Source organism: Psammomys obesus, unplaced genomic scaffold, assembly GCF_907164565.1.
Source record: "Psammomys obesus unplaced genomic scaffold, mPsaObe1.curated_primary_1811, whole genome shotgun sequence".
Taxonomy (NCBI): Eukaryota; Metazoa; Chordata; class Mammalia; order Rodentia; family Muridae; genus Psammomys; species Psammomys obesus.
The window spans coordinates 4980275-4997002 of NW_026596166.1; the positions used below are offsets into that span (position 1 = coordinate 4980275).

Consider the following 16728-nt stretch of genomic DNA (forward strand, 5'->3'; position numbering starts at 1 on the left):
CCCTTGGCCACCACGGTATTTGCTCCTCCTCTCTCTAGAATACAATCTTCCTCAAGAACAGACCCTGAGAAAGGGTCGACGTCTCCATAAATCTCTTTTCTCACCTTGAACAAAGATATTTTCCCTCGGATCAGAGTTAAGGCCTCAGAGGAATTCTGAGAGGTGGGCAGCCCTTCCTCCACAAGCCCCTCCACATCCTTGAGCCAGGCTTCTGTCTCCTTGAGTGGTGAAGGCAACGTGTCATCCAGCTGGGCTTTCCATGCAGCAATCTGAAATAAGAGAGAGCCATCCTTCATGGGTGCTCACCCAGCCTATGTCTTCATTTACGTGTGCCCCAGAAAGCCAAGGCCAGTTTATCAAGGGGATTGTATCCATGGGCAAACTTCTTAGTTCTAAATAATATTTTACTACTTGCAGGGGAGGAATACAGTTAGTTTTAAAGCTATTGGAAAAGAAGGCACAAGAGAAAGAAAGGTTTGGAGGAATCTCATATAAGTTGCATAGAGGAAATTGTCCTCTTAGCCATTTTATAAAAGTTACGTTTCCAGAATGCCCTGGGCACTGTTCACTGGTGGGGAAATTCCTTGAGTTGCACTAGTTCTTCAGATTTAGCAAATGGTTTGGGAAAGACACTGCAAACATAAGCTCTCATTTCTGCTAGCCAAGCAGAGATCACACCAATGTTTCTTATGCAGGGCCTTGATGAGAAATACTGACTTTGTGAGCCATACAGTCAGTCTCTCTGTAAACGCAGTGAAATCAGTGAATCCTACAGTGAACTCTATAAATTCATTTAAAGAGTAATTGATGAGAGGCTTTAGAATTGGCTCTGTGGTTAAGACCTGTCCTTGTAAAGGACCAAGCTGGATTCCTGGAACCGTACACGGTGGATCACAACTGTCCACAATTTAGGCTCCTGGAAACTTGACATCTATGAGAACTGCACTCATACACATAAACAGACACATATATACACACACATGCGTGCAATAAGAATAAATCTTTCATTTAAAATAGTTAATGGTGTTGAGGAGAGGGTTCAGTGGGCAAGAGTCCTTGGCCTACAGGCATGGGGTCTAAGTTCAAGTCTCCAGAATCCACACAAAAGGTCATGGCTACAAATGCCTATAACCCCTCTTCCCCCCGGCACTGGAGGAGAGCACAGGCAAATCCCAAAAGCTCACTGTCTCGCTAGCCAAATTAGCCAAAAAGGCAAGCTTACGGCTCAGCGAGAGACCCAAAGGCAGGAAAGCAGAGAGCAACAGAAAAAGATGCCATTCTTTGGCCTCCAAACGGGCCCACACGTCTGCCCACTCATGTGCACATACCACAAATACATACGGAGACATGCAGACAATCATTTCATTACCCATTTGAAATGAGTGACTCTTAAGATGTGTAAGTAAGATATTAATAAAATCAACTTTTAAAAAATGAAAGCGAAATAAACACATTTAGAGATCAAGGAAAATGAAACTAGTCTGTTACTGTGATGTATGTTATCACTTAAGGTTTTTTTTTTTTTTTCCTTTGGGGGAAGGGAGATTAAGAAATGCTCAAAATCTATAGAAGAACTAAAAATGGTAAATATCCTTTTTCCTTTCTTGTTTTTTGATTGTTTTTAAGATAGGGTCATGCGCTGGAACTTGCTTAGTAGGCCAGGCTGGCCTTGAACTCAGAGATTCACCTGTTTCCTAAGTGCTGGGATTAAAGGCGTGCATTACCATGCTAAATATCTAGGTAAACATGAAATACTGAAGTTTTCTCTTAAATACTTAAAACTGAGTGCTGGGGAATGAGTCAGTGGTCAAGAGGTCTTGCTCCTCTTCCATCAGTTCATAACCCCAGGTCCAGGGGATTCAATGCCCTCGTGTGGCCTCCATGGGCAGCTGCACATACACGCCCATATCTGCCCTCACACACACACATTACAAATAAAAATAAACTTAAAAATGCTCTAAAGAGAGCATATGCTTGCTCAGAGCAAACACGCACACACACACCACGTATTTTTTGTTTTGTTTTACAGGACAGGGTTTCTCTGTGTAGCCTTGTCCCTTTGTAGTCCAGGCTGGCCTTGAATTCACAGAGATCTACCTACCTCTGCCTCCCCAAGTGCTGGAATTAAAGGCATGTGCCACCACGCCCACTGGGCAAGACACACACACACACACACACACACACACACACACAACAAGCATAGAATAATAAACAGGAAGTAAATGAACTATTTGTTTGCAAATATGTTGCATGAGGAGCTGGCGAGATGGCTCAGCAGTTAATGGTGTGTACCGCTCTCGCAGAGGACCCAAGTTTGGTTCCCAACACCCATGTCATGCAGCTTCACAGATCCCTGTGCCTTTGCCTGTGCAGATACCTGCACTCCTATGCACATAGCCATGCAGACACATAGGCATTCACATAATTTAAAATATAATAAATATTTCTCTTCTTTTGAAAAATGGATTTTTTTTCATACGATATATTCTGATTCTAGCTTCCCCTCCCCCTTCTCCTCCCAGTTCTTCCCCTCCCATCTGCAGCCAAACACTTTCTGTCTCTCGCTAGAAAACAAACAGGCATCTAAGAAATAACAATAAAAGTTAGAAAATAACTTGTAAAAAACAAATGTTACATGGTAAGAGGTTCTACAATAAGAATTTGTAATGATCAAAATTTTAACTGTAAACAGTCTGGAATGCACATTATAACCCCTAGAGCAATCACTGAAAACTTGATACACAAGTAGAGCCTAAAGCTGACATGTTGAAACAGAATTAAAAAAAAAAAAAAAAAAAAGAAGAAGATTCAAAAACAGAGGGCATATGCAAATTAAAGAATAAAAGGCACTCAGGAAGGCAGAGAGATAGTTGGCTCTCTGTGAGTTTCAAGGTCAGCCTGGTCAAAAGTGAGTCCAGGACAACCAAGGCTACACAGAAAGCTAAAAAGCAAAACAAAAAAATAAATAAACATAATGAGTAAAAGGCTACACCTAAATTAAACAATAAAACCAATTATATTAAGTATAAATATACAAAACACTCCAATTAAAAAGCCAAGATTGTCAGAATAAATAAGAAAAGAAAAATCTATGTATTTTCCTTAATAAATGCACTGTAAAGACTTAATGTGTTAAAATAAATGAAGGGGAAATGTGTAATTAAAACAGCATCAAAATATCAGAATCAGAATATGACACTGATATCAGAGAAGCAGACATCAAGCAATAGATTCACTAAATATACTACTTATGTATAAATATACTTAGTAGTATAATATACACTAAATATATTAATAAATATAATTAAATATATAAATGTATATAATAAAAATATAAATATATAAACTTAGTAGAATAGTACTAAATATGAATACTTATACTAATTATATTTAGTGAGATATTTCATACAGTGTCAGTCAGAAAGATATATTATCATAAATCTGCATATACCTAATAAAGTTTTAAAAGGTATAAAACAGAACTTGACAAAGAGGGGTCTGTGTATATGTGTATATATGTATATGTATATGTGTGTATGTATATATATATATATATATTTTTGTTTGTTTGTTTGTTTGTTTTTGTTTTTAGGGTTGGTTTTTTTTTCTGGTTTTTCAAGAAAGGGTCTCTCTGTGTAGCCTTGGCTGTCCTGGAAATCACTCTGTAGACCAGGCTGGCCTCGAACTCAGAGATCCACCTGCTTCTGTCTCCCAGACCCTGGGATTAAAGATGTGTGCCACCACGTCCAGATCTACAGATTTTAGACTTCCCTTTCAACAGTTAAAGAACTACCCAAAAGCCAGTCAAGACATAGCTAGGATGGACAAAAGTATCAGCCACCTTGTCCTAACGGATATTAATATTATTATACCAAGTTGCCGAAGAATACAAAAAGCATAAAAGGATGACAGAAAAGAATGAATAAACATAAAAGGATGAAACCGTAAGTGTGTATAACACTCGCAAACACAATCATCCTACATGGGTTTTCAGGTTTTCCATATAATTTTTCAAGCATCTATTGATACTGACAATTGATGGGAGGGAAGAGACTACCATTTACCCAAAACATATATCATCTTCCATAGCAGAGGCTACATTATCCACCATGGTAAACCAAGACACGATGGCCAATGTAGCTTTGGGTAATCTTGCATTTAAGCAGCAGGCCATAAACTTCTTTTAAAATTCGACTCTATCTAATAATATTATGGGAGGGAAAAAAAAAAAAAAAACAGAGCATGAATGTATTTTCTGAGGAAACATCTATCCTGTCTCCTAGAGATTTCCTGATGAAAGTCTAGAATTAAGCCTTCACCTAACAAAGCAAAGCTGCTCCCTGAAGAGTTCTACTAAGCTACTATTCTATACATTTACATATTTACACACACACACACACACACACACACACACACACACCACAGTTACCTGGTGCATGAGGCCGGTCCAGCTTTGTGTCAGCCGTAACTGATCTTCGTTCATGTTCTCTTTCGGTGACGACAGGACATCCACAAAGAGTTCCTTTTCTTCATTCAATGACTCCATAAAGGAGAGCAGACTCTGCGATTAGAGGGACATTTTATAATAACCTTAAACACCTAATTCCATTTATGAACTGTAATCTGCTACTTCGAGGTCTATAGTTAAAGGCTATGTTTAAGTCTGGCTTAGAAAAAAAAATCTCTGAGTCCAGTATCCTCTCTCTGACCTGGCTTCTCCTCTCTGATAATTTGAATAACAGCAAAAATGGCACAGGGGTGTGCCAGCTGTGGGATTTCTATTGCAAAGGTGTGGCAGAGCCACCTGTCGCTACATGAAGATCATGATGCCAAGCGTAAAATTTGACCAACCCGGAGCAGAGCAGAGAACTGCTGCCCATGCCACGTATAAATGGTGACAGCTGTTTTTGCCACTGTGGGATGGCACTCACTCTGTGTCTCAGATGGGTACGGAACTTGCGATGCACCTAAGGCTGGCCTCAGACTCACAGCAATCCTCCTGTCTCAGCCTCCCAAATGCGTGGAATACACATCTGAGCCACATAATGATTTCTAAAGTGGCTTTTGACTAACAAAGATTATGACAGCTTTTCCCAACGCATTCTGTACATGCTAAAAAATCCCCTTCTGCCTGCACTGGGAATTTCAGAGCAAAGTTTTTCTTGGCTTACACTTATATGCAGTATTAGTGTTTTAGAGTTACCAATTCTGTATTATTTAAAACATTACACAATTGTTAATAATATTCCTAATTATGCTTAATGTAAGTTGGGTATGGTGGTAGGGACTGTTATAGTCCCAAATATGTGAGAGGCTGAGAAAAAAAAATTATGTGAACTCAAGAATTCATGGGCAGGTTAATGAAATTAGCAATACTTAGCCCTGAAAATAAATAAACAGCAAGTAAATTTACTTTGTCTCTGATAATAACTTCATAAAACCTTTTATTAAAGAAACACCAATTTATGATATACTACTAAATGAAAGAGGTAGTGGGAACAAGGCACCTCCACGGAACACTGAGCAGCTCTTCAGTACCAAACATGTGTCCAGATGGGGAAGAAGCCCATAGATAACTCTGCTGTTCTGACCAAAGGAAGAAGAGAATTTCTGGTCCCTTCCTCTCCTACAGACTTTGAGCCAAGCAGGACAGCATGGTCCAGAAGTCATATGATCCATTCAATGCTGAATTTGGAAAGGCTGATTCATCCAGCTCCCTCGGGGCAATGAAGGCCCACAAAAGCGCTAAGGGCTGTGCAAACTCATGACAATATCATCCTGTTTCAGAACAGAGAACTGGTGGGAAGCACAAAATTACACAGACAATGGGTTCTAAGAAACCTTCCCTGGCTCCCTCAAGAGTGCACAGTTAATAATTAACATGTCCTGGAAAATCAACAGAATGTGAGAAGAGCTGGAGCCTTAGAGCCACACTCCACTCTTGAGATGCGGTGTAAATTCAGAAGTCATTTAGTCTCTCCAACTCCTAAGGTCTTCATGTGTGAAACTGAATTAACACCGCTGAGTTCAGCCAAATGTGCTGGCCTACAAAAGACTTCTCAGCAAAGAGCTTTGCTCTACAGCAAGTGGTCAGTGTTCGGTGAAAACATCACTGCTGTTCAAAGGACTCCTGGTTGAAGCCCTGTACTATAATTCTGAGAAGCGCAATTGATAATCTCCTGGTTTTTTTCCTTTCATTCAATATTCATAAGGGAATGGTCTACTCAAAATTGGGGATCGAAGAACTCTCATTACAGGCAGCAAGATGATAAAGCTCTTGGGCTTCATGGACCGTTTGGTCTCTTTCCCAATAGTTCAGGCCCAGGTATAGCTTGGAAATAACTACAAAGAGGACTTAAATGGACACAGCTCTACCCTGATACCATTTTCTTTGCAAGAGCCAAGAGTCCAGGGCCAGAGGCTATAGTCTGCCATCCCTTGCTGTAGAGCCCTGTAGCTCAGACTACTATGGACCAGCAAGATCAACAACCACATTAGCAACGTGGTATCTCAGGCCCTGGTCAGAGCTCCTGACTCTCAGCATCCATGAAGGACTCGGAGGCGCTGTCCAGAAATCCAGCACCAAGTCCTGGGGTTGTTTATTTCTAAATATCACTCTTAGAGTTTTCTAACATGTACTTGTGGTAGTTTGGGTAAAAATAGCCCCCATAGGCCCGCAGGGAGTGGCACTAGTAGATGTGGCCTTGTTGGAGGAAGTGTGTCTCAATCTTCCTTCCAGGTGCCTGCAGGATACAGAACTCTCAGCTCCTTCCCCAACACTATATGTCTGCCTGCACCCCGCCATTCTTCCCACCGTGACAAAAATGGACTAAACCTCTGAACTGTGAGCCAGCCCCAGCAATAATTTGCTTACAATTTTCGTTGATAAGAGTTGCCATGGTCACGGTGTCTCCTCACAGCAATAGAACCCCTAAGACAGTACTTCCCTAAATGTATACTTAGCTACTTAGCACTCTTCCCCAAAGCAGGACAAGCAGGTGTTTAAAGTCTCACTCACCTGATACCGGTTACAGTAGGTCTGGCTTGCTGAATCCTTCAGCATCTTCTGTACTTTCTTCTCCTGCAGAGTTAGCCAGTCCATGGCATCCTTCACCTTGGCCTGTAATTAGCAACATGTGAATGTCCACGCACGCACGAATATATCCAAACTATATCCTGCATCTCTTTTGTGATTCCTATGAACAATAAAACTGACAACTTGAAAGAGCAATGGAATGTTATTTTTACACCAATGACACACTATACCTAAGAGGAATTCTGCTGGTTCCTGTATTACCTAACCTTTAAAACTGGCTGAAACTAACACCCGAAAACCATACTGCTAAAAAGATTTCTCAAAATTTATAAATGGAGACTGCAGAAATGGCTCATAGGCTAAGAGCAATTGCTGCTCTTCCAGAGGACCTGGTTTCAACTCCCAGCACCCACATGGCAGCTCACAGTTGTCTGTGACTCCAGTTCCAGGAAATTCAATGCTCTCCTCTGGCTCCACAGGCACCAGGCACACCTGTGCCATACATACATACATGCAGGCAAACATGCAGAGACAGAAAAGTAAATAAAGTAGCCAGCTCACATCTTTAATCCCAGCACTCAGAAGGCAGACACACAGAGATCTCTGGGAGCCCAAGGGCAGCCTAGTCTACTTAGCAAGTTGTGGGACAGCCAGGACTACATAGAGAAATCTTGTCCTAAATGAATAAATAAACAAACAAGCAAAGCAAGCAAATCTCTAGTACATAGTAATTGCTTTATTAATTACATAATTAATATATCGATTAATCAATATTTATAAATTTATGTGTTGATTAATCGATATTGATATATTAATTAATATGTGGCCTACCTGTTTTCATTATTCCTCAGTTTTTTAGGAAACCTCATCCTAGATCATTTTTTAATTTTTAATGTTATTTATTATTAATAATGAGAGGGAGACACGCAAGGCCAGGCAAGTATATTGAGGTCAGCGGACAATTCTACGGCACTCATTCTCTCCTTCCACCTACATTACATGGGTTGCACAAGTTGAACTCAGCTTATCAGGCTTGCTCAGTCAACACCAACCATTTTTACCCACTGAGCCATCTTGACAGCATCCTCAATCACTTTATAGCAGGTTTGCCACCAAAAACATTCCCACCCAAAAAACTGTGAATACTTCAAAGATAAAAACAAACAAACAACAACAAAAACCAAACCAAACCAGAGAAGACAAAAAACCACCAGTGAGGTTTGGCAATGTGCTGTCCTGCAGAAGTGAGGGGTGCCCTTTCCCCGGCTAGCTTTGGTTGGCTTGCTCGCATCTGAATGCAGATTTTGCTGCTGGAGGGTAAATCCAGCTCCCCGTCCGTTTGCCTTCTTCATCCAGTAAACAAGAGGGTTGCTTAATATTTCTGTTCCCAACTTCATAGACAGTTGAGTTTGTCATTTTTATATGAATATTTAATTAGGAAGGAGGAACCTCTTGGCCGGTCCTCATCTCTAAGCCTAGGGAAGGCTTCCAGAGAGCTTCACTTCCAGAATCAGCAATGTGGCTGACAGCCTCTGTCATAACAGCTGGAAAGGCAGCCCAGTTCATCAGACAAAAGGCACTAAACATGCTGAGGAAGCCATTTAATAGAACTTTTGAAATGATACAAGTTTTCTTTGATATTCTGCTACATTCACTGCACTCGTTTATCCTCATGGGAGCAAATGAGTTTCTTTTTAGCTCAGTGATTGGAAACTGAGTAATCAAAAGCCACTGAACAGCAATTCTGGGAACTCTCCACAAGCAAAGGCCAAGAGCAGAGCACACTGCCCTCCCTATGTGTAAATCCCACAATTCCATTCGGGCAACTCCATACTGACAGAGCAACAAGCAAAAGGGGACAAAACCTAGAAGATGGAGGCATGGCAAAGTGTGCTCTGCACGATCAGGTAAATGCCTGAAAATTACTGAGCACTTTAAATGGCTTAATCTTATAGTATATGAATATTTGAGTAAAACAAATGCAAGTTACAAAGCCAGGCGGTGGTAGCACAGAGCTTTAATCACAGCACTCAGGAGGCAGTCTGGTCTCTCCCTCCTCCAAATAAATAAATTTAAAACTGTTCAAAGGGCAGTCGCTTAATTTATAACTCATCCTGTGCAATGCTCTTAAAAGATACTGTTATAGGCTTAGACACTAGGAGGGAAGCAGCGGCACATTGTGGAAGCAAAGAGGTTAGGGCTGGTAGAAAGCTTTAAGTCGTAGAGGGCATATCCCAAAAAGGGACCACTGAACTCTATAGTCTCTTTCTCATCTGTATTTCCCTGGTTCTGCCACACAGTGCCCATTACTATGTACCACCTGACCAATAATGGCTGGCCATGGCCCAGACTCTTCAAACCGTGAGCTAAAATTGACCTTTCTCTTTCAAAGTGCTATTTGTCACGCCAACACAGAACTAATGCAATCCCTATCGACAAGCTGTTTAAATAATTCAGCAAAGCGTGACAAGCCATCACTTGAACTTATTTTTAAAAAAACCAGACAAAACACATTACAGTGAAAGAAATTCAAATATTACTTTCCCGGGATGAAGCATAGAGCCTAGAAAATAGGCCTAATCGAACATTATGGCTATTGGAACTGTGTTACAGCATAACTTCATGTATGGTTTACATACTTGAATGAGTTGTACTTTGTTTGTTTGTTTGTTTGTTTGTTTGTTTTTTCAAGACAGGGTCTCTCTTTGTAGCCCCGGCAATCCTGGAACTTGCTCTGTAGACCAGGATGGCCTCGGACTCAGAGATCAGCTGCCTCGGCCTCCTGAGTGATGGGATTAAGGCAGTACAGCACCACTGCCCAGCATGAACTACACATTTAAGTTGCGTGTGCAACTTACATTTCTGGTTGGTTTGTTTTTTAATCAAACCATTAGCGTACAACCAAAAGAAACTGAGTAGACAGCTATAAAGACATACCTGAGCTGAACCTCCAGGGTTAGGCGCATCCTTCGAATATTTCAGGAACTGTGCCACGTAAGTCATGATGGACTTCTCGTCAGGATTCACGACATCAACATCTATAAGACACACCACACCATCCGTCAGCTGTCGGAGAGGCTTCCCTTAATTAGTTCTCAAGAAGACTACGGCCTAGGCCACTGGGTTCAGAGGCTCTTGAATTAGCCAGTCAAGGACCAGCCCTGCACTCTCTTCATTCCCCTGGCTCCAACACCGTACATTAGTTCAGAACTTAGATCTATAGTCAGACAGGGGTAGGCAGGACGCTGACGGTGCGTGACCAGCCTCCGAATAAGAAACGCAGTGTTGTTCTGGGTGGTGTTGAGTGAGTGATGGCGCAGCAATGAGAGAAGTAGAGAGAAGAAAATGGAAGCATTTCTCTTTCTGGAGACAGGATCCCTCAGGATACAGGAACACACGGCAAGTGTAAATGATCCCTGGCACGCTAGTCTAGGCATCTGTGCAATAAACCGCTTCCAAAGGTATACATTATGTTGGAAGGCTTGTTTAGGACATTCAGAGTTCACTTACTCGTTCATGAAATGAATAAACTTGACCCCTAGGAACCAGTATTTGTGTCACATGAAAGAAAAATAATTACTGAATAAATACTGCCACTTAACCCTTCCCAATGAAAAGACTATATTTGCTATTATTTGTTCTTTAGAAACTTACTAATGTCTGCTAAGTCATTACTTGCATTTATTTATGTATTTTCAAACAGGGCCTCATTAGGTAGCCCAGGCTTGCCGCGGCTGGCCCTCCTGACTCAACTTCCTGAGTGCTGGGATTGCAGGCGAGCACCAGAGTTCACCTGCATCTGAATGCAGAACGAGCAGCATCTCACCCACATCTCCCAGTTCTGTTCCACAGCTTGGTGATAGCAACTGAGCCGCCACAAAAGTACTAACATGAGGATTTGGCTTGTCCTTTTACTGACATCTAAAGAAACCCACTGAAGCAACTGTTAATAACACAGATACTAAAAAGTATCCTGTCTAGAGCTGTCATGTTACAGTTAACATTAAAAAAAAAAAAAAAAATCATGAATGCCACTGAGGAACAAGTGGGATTCTGACACACCCGCTCCTCCTCCTCCATGTTAACATAAAGAAAATGCCCAACTGACATTCACATTACCTTCGTAATTCTGCAACCTGAAAGCCGACAGATTGCTTCAAGAGTGCGGAAACATTCGGGAAAAGCATTCTTGGCCTTCATAGCATATTTGGACTTCCTAGTTATTTAGCAATTATGTGTCACAGGAGCTTTACAGAAGTCAAGTTTATAATAAACAAGTCTAGGTGTGCGTGTCCCACACATTTGGAGAGGTGCACACTGATGGCGTCTAATCTACGCTCCGCAGAGACGGCTATGGCTACGAATTGCATCTGTTGGCTCGCTGAGCTTTTCCCTAATCCCATATACCATTTTTTGGCACTTATTTATTTGGCTGAGGAGAGGTACATGTCACAGCACATGTGAGGAGGTCAAAGGACAATTTGGGAGAGGTGGTTCTCATTCTACCGTGAGTTCCAAGAACTGAATTAGGTCATCAGGTTTGGCTGCCAGTGCCTTTACCCATTGAGCAACCTTGCTGACTGCTTACTACCCTTCCTTCTTTCGTCCCTTTCTTCTCTCCTTCCTTGCTTCTTTCCTTCTTTCTTTCCTTTCTTCCTTTCTTTCTTTAAGACAGACCCTCACTATGTAAACCTGACTGGCCCAGAACTTGCTATGTATACCAGGCTGGCCTCAAACTCAGAGACTGTTCTGTAATTATCCCCCAAACCAATATTAATTTTTTTAAATAAATATGTATGTTATTCTTGAGAAGCAATACAATCCATAGGAAAGTGTTCTTCAGAAAGAAAGTATTTTAATAATAATCCTATAATGTTAAAATTGGCATTTTAGAATGCTCTTGTTAATAATCAAACACAAGGATTGAGCAGAATGAATGCCAAAGTGTGGCCAACCACAGAAGGAGAACAGGGAAGCAGCAATCACTGCTCTTCCTCAACCACAGGAGGAGAGACCTGGAGCAGGAAGACACATGAACTAGAGTAATTCAAGACTAAAGAATCTTGCAGGAGAGCTATAGCTCAGGAAATACAGAATCAAGAACACAATTCAGAAATAGATGGAAATTAAGACAAAGGCTCAAATTACTCCCAATAAAGGTACTGCTTACCTTCAGCTGTGACCTCAATGACAAAAGGTGTACCGGCCTAATTCCATAAAATTCAATTAAGAGTTAAATCTCCCAGCATAAAAATACACTGTGATCACTAACATGGGTGCTGCTTCAAATCCGCTTCATGCTGGACCTTAAAACAAGGAGGTTTCATAAGAAAGAAGATTCTACCTTCCGGTTCCAGCAGCCTGGGGATCTTCAGCTCGTGCTCTGCGATCCTGAAGGCCTCTTTCAGATTGTCCTTGTTGGACCTGTACCTCATGCTATCCATGTCAATCAGGTCTGGTCGCAAGGCATGAATGACAGCCAAAAAGGCCATCCCATTCCTCCAGCTTGCCTTAAAATCTGTGACGTTGACAGCCTCAGACCTGCGTAAAAGGATGTAATATAGACTGTTGTAAAAATAAAAAATAAAAGTAAAAATGCTTCCACTGTACTCAACGGTAACTAAAACAAAACTCAGAGGATCAAATAAACGCTATATATGAAGTGAAAGAACTTGCCTTGTTAGCCTGGTGGGCTGAGTTCAAGCCTCAAAACCCACATAACAGCAGGAGAGAACCAACTCCATAAAGTTGTCCTTTGACCTCTACATGTATGACATGGTACACACGTACCCCCCACACATACACACAAAAAAATCACAACAAACACAGCAATAATACTAGTTAATTAATAAATTTTGAAAAATAAAAATATATCTTCTCCGGTCTCTTTAGGATCAATTGGAAAGTGGCGTTGAATTTCCAAGAGAGGAAGACTGTTGTCTCTAAGCTGTAAAAATAGACATCGCGATACTTTGTGTCTTAGTTATTCATTCACTCCTTTACCGCCATTTATTATAGGCTTATCTCGGGCTGGTGACATGGCTCAGCAAGTGATGCGGTTATCACACAAGCCTGGCAATCCGAGTTCAATCCCCAGAAGCCACCTAAAGGTGGAAGGAGAAAACCAACGCCACACAATTGCCCTCTGATCTTCACAAGCATGCTATGGCATGCTTGGGTAGGATTCACACATTCATACACATACATATACATGCACACACACACACACACCCCAATAACAATAATTTTTAAAAAGACACGGTCTTGAATTTCGAAGAGCTTATAATGGAAGATGGGGTCTCTGGGCAGGTCTGTGATGGATGGATAGATAGATAGATAGATAGATAGACAGACAGACAGACAGACAGACAGACAGACAGTCAGTCAGAGCTGGGGCTCTGGGCTGACCACTGATTTTATTCTAACTGTGCATGCACAGCAGTGATCTGCCTCCTCATTTTCCTGCCCCCATACCATCCCTGCCATCATGAACTGTGTCCCCTGGAATTGTGACAAAACAAAACCTTCGCTGCGGAAGTTGCCTCCATCGGGTATTTTGTTGCAGCAACAAACCTAGCAACTAATACAAGTAGGTAAGACTCCAGACTGAAATCCACCTTCTAGCTGCACGGGCGAGTTGTGCCTCAAGAAAACTAAGCCAGAGGTGGTGGTGTGTGCCTTTAATCCCAGCACACAGGAAGCAGAGGCGGGGTGGGTGTGAGATGGCGGATGGCCAGGATAACACAATGAGACCCCATCTCAAAAGGGAACGTTGCTTTTTCTGCTCACCGCAATAAACCACATAAACACAGCAACTGGGGTAACGCGGCCAACTTTGAGAGCTGAAGTAGCTAAGCTCACCCAGACCCACTTCTGGAAGGCTCGCTCTGCAATGGTGTTTCTGTGAGTGGACCATCCAGTCGGCCTGACGGTCAGAGCTGGAAGCTCCAGAGGTTGTGTGGATGGACACAGCCGCCCTGTCGGGCACAGCAAACTACTTACGCGGCACACTGCTGCTGAGCCCACTGGAGAAGAGCCTTCTTTGCGGACAACTGCCATCTTGCTTGAGCTTCCGATTTAGAGCTCTTCTTAGCGGGAGGACTCGAGGTGGGAGATGAGTCGGCCACACTCACGACCTCCGGTGATGGTTGGTTGTAATCACAAGACAGAGTCCGAGCAAGTTCCTCAATCTGAGGAAAGCACAATGGTTAACTGGCACCTCAACACATGCTGCTCGGGCACAACTGTTAACAGGCTAACACACGCTACTCGGTCAAAAGCATCTAAAGCATGTTAACACACACTCCTTGGTCAAAAGCCCCTGGAAAGCAAGCTTCAGCAGTGACAATGCGTTCTCTGTGAAGCAAGTTCTAAACACGACCGAATGTCAGCATTTGACATCTGGAGCTACAATTCGGCTTTCCTTAGTTCTGGGCAGGGGTTATCCTGCAGCTGACCCAGGCATGGCACCCCACAGAGGGCAAGCCTCCATTCTTCCCCTCAAGATCCCAACTGAGCATCGCCAGCGCTGCTGGATTAAACTGAGGAGAACCAGGTGGACCTACTGGAGCGCCTTTTGAGAACAGATGGACTGGAATGCATCTCCCTGACTACAAACGCGCACCAAGCGACTCCCCCGACTGCCTATAACTTTAACTCCAAGAAGTGCAAAGCCCTCTTCAGAACTTGGCAAGGACCTGCACTCATAGATGCACATGCCCACACACAGACATACACATATACACATAAAAGTAAAAAAAAAAAAAAAAACCACAATCCCATAATTAATTTTAAAAATCTAAATATATACAGAGAAGGATAGAATCTACATATAACATGGGTGAAAAGTTTTCCTCCCAGAGATAGTGAGAGCATGAAAAATGTCATCTTCCCATATTTGCTGATAAACTGATCTGAATATTTTGGACGACATGATAATATCTATTTAAAACTTCAGAGACACATCGATGAGCATAGAAACATTTAATATGTCTCTCCATCATCGACAGGTTAATCAATCATTTAATCAATAATAATAGTAATATGTGCTAGATACGGGGGCGTGGACCTGAAGTAGCGGTACTTAAGAATCTGAGGCATGAGGCTCACTTAAGCCCAGAATCACCTAAGCCCAGCCTGGGCCTCACAGTGAGACGGATGTGAAAACAGCAAGAATGAGACCCTCACCTAACTGATCTGCGAAGCAGTGACTGGAGAGACACTGAATAAAAAACAGCAGAGCCAACGTTGTTTTCAAATGCCTTCCAAGAGCTAGGGGTGTAGTGCTGTGGCGGAGCACTTGTCTAGCAAGCATGAAAGCCCGGGTACTCCAAGTGTTCAGTGCTTAGTGGTTAGCACCCACTATTCTGTACAATACAGACAAGGGATGTTTCCTTCAGGAAAGAAAATCCTGTTGAAGGCTGAGGGTCCGGCTTGCTGGTAAAACTCTTCTGGACTTGTGGGGTTTAATCCCCAACACCACGTTCTCCCTTATTTTATTTATTTTTATTTATCCTTGAGACAGAGTTTCGTGTATCCCAGGCTGGCCTCCATTTGCCATGGACCTAAAAATGACCTTGAGCTGCTGGTTTTCCTGCCTTACTCCCTAACGCTAAAACTCTGGGTGCATACCACCTCGCCTGGCTCTGTATTATGTACACAGCAGAATGTTCTACAAAATCATCGAAGAAATAGCTCCAGAATATTGACAGAGGTGAAAAACAAGAAGTCCTGCCCCATGTCAGTATCGCGGAAGTATTTTCTTATGCTGCGTTTCAGAATAGTCTTGTAAAATAGAACATTTTGTTTTGGCTTGTTTTCACTTTTTCCTAATTTTTTCAGACAAGGTTTCACTACATAGGCCAGGATGGTCTAAAATTCATAATCCTCCTGCATCAGTCTCAGTTCAGTACTGGCGCTGCAGGCACGCTTATCAAGGAGTGGGAAAAAAAATGCCCATAAAGCAAAAAAATTAATAACTCAAACTATATTAAAAAGTCTTCTGCCACTAAAAGATTAAAAGGCAAGCCACAAAGTCTGAGAAGTTACTTCCAGTTTACACGTTCCAACAGAAGACTTCTATCCAGAATACATTTCAAAACCTCTACAAATTATTACATATAAGAGCAAGGTTAATACTTGGAGATCTCTCCTCGGAAAAGCACGAGGAAGAACTGCAGCAGAGGGGTCAAAGACATCAAGAAACCACAGCCCACAGAATCAACTAAGCAGGCTCACAGGGGCTCACAGAGACTGAAACGCCAATCATGGAGCCCGCGTGGGTCTGTGCTGGTGGGCGCTAGGTCCTCTGCATGTCTGTTACGATGGTTAGTTAGTGTGGTGTTTTCTGCGGGACTCTGAACAGTGGGAGCTGGGGGTGTTTCTGTCACCCCCTTAGGACCCTTTTCCTTCTACTGGGTTGCCTCCCTCAGCACTGATATGAGGGTTTGGGCCTAGTCTTATTGTATCTTGCTGTGCAGTGTTCAGCTGGTATCCCTGGGTGGCCTGCTCTTTTCTGACAGGAAACGGGAGGACTGGATCTGGAGGAGAGCCGGAACTGGGAGAAGTTGGGGAGAGGGGAAACTGGGGTCAAGATGCATTGGAAGAAAAGAATAAATTTTTTAAAAAAAGAGAGCAAGGTTAAATTGTGTGTGTGTGTGTGTGTGTGTGTGTGTGTGTGTGTGTGTGTGTGT

The 16728-nt window shown here is 42.3% G+C and overlaps 1 protein-coding gene across 1 annotated transcript in view; it reads right to left on the minus strand.

Annotated features, from left to right (window-relative positions):
• The window catches only part of Syne2 (spectrin repeat containing nuclear envelope protein 2), a 305981-nt gene that overhangs the window by 212946 nt on the left and 76307 nt on the right, over positions 1–16728 (minus strand). The window contains exons 7-12 of the mRNA XM_055595536.1: positions 14039–14226; positions 12381–12577; positions 9974–10074; positions 7019–7120; positions 4430–4561; positions 105–269 (exon numbers count right to left, since the gene is read on the minus strand). Of these exons, the coding sequence (XP_055451511.1) occupies positions 105–269; positions 4430–4561; positions 7019–7120; positions 9974–10074; positions 12381–12577; positions 14039–14226 (885 nt within the window). The remainder of the gene's footprint in view (positions 1–104; positions 270–4429; positions 4562–7018; positions 7121–9973; positions 10075–12380; positions 12578–14038; positions 14227–16728) is intronic.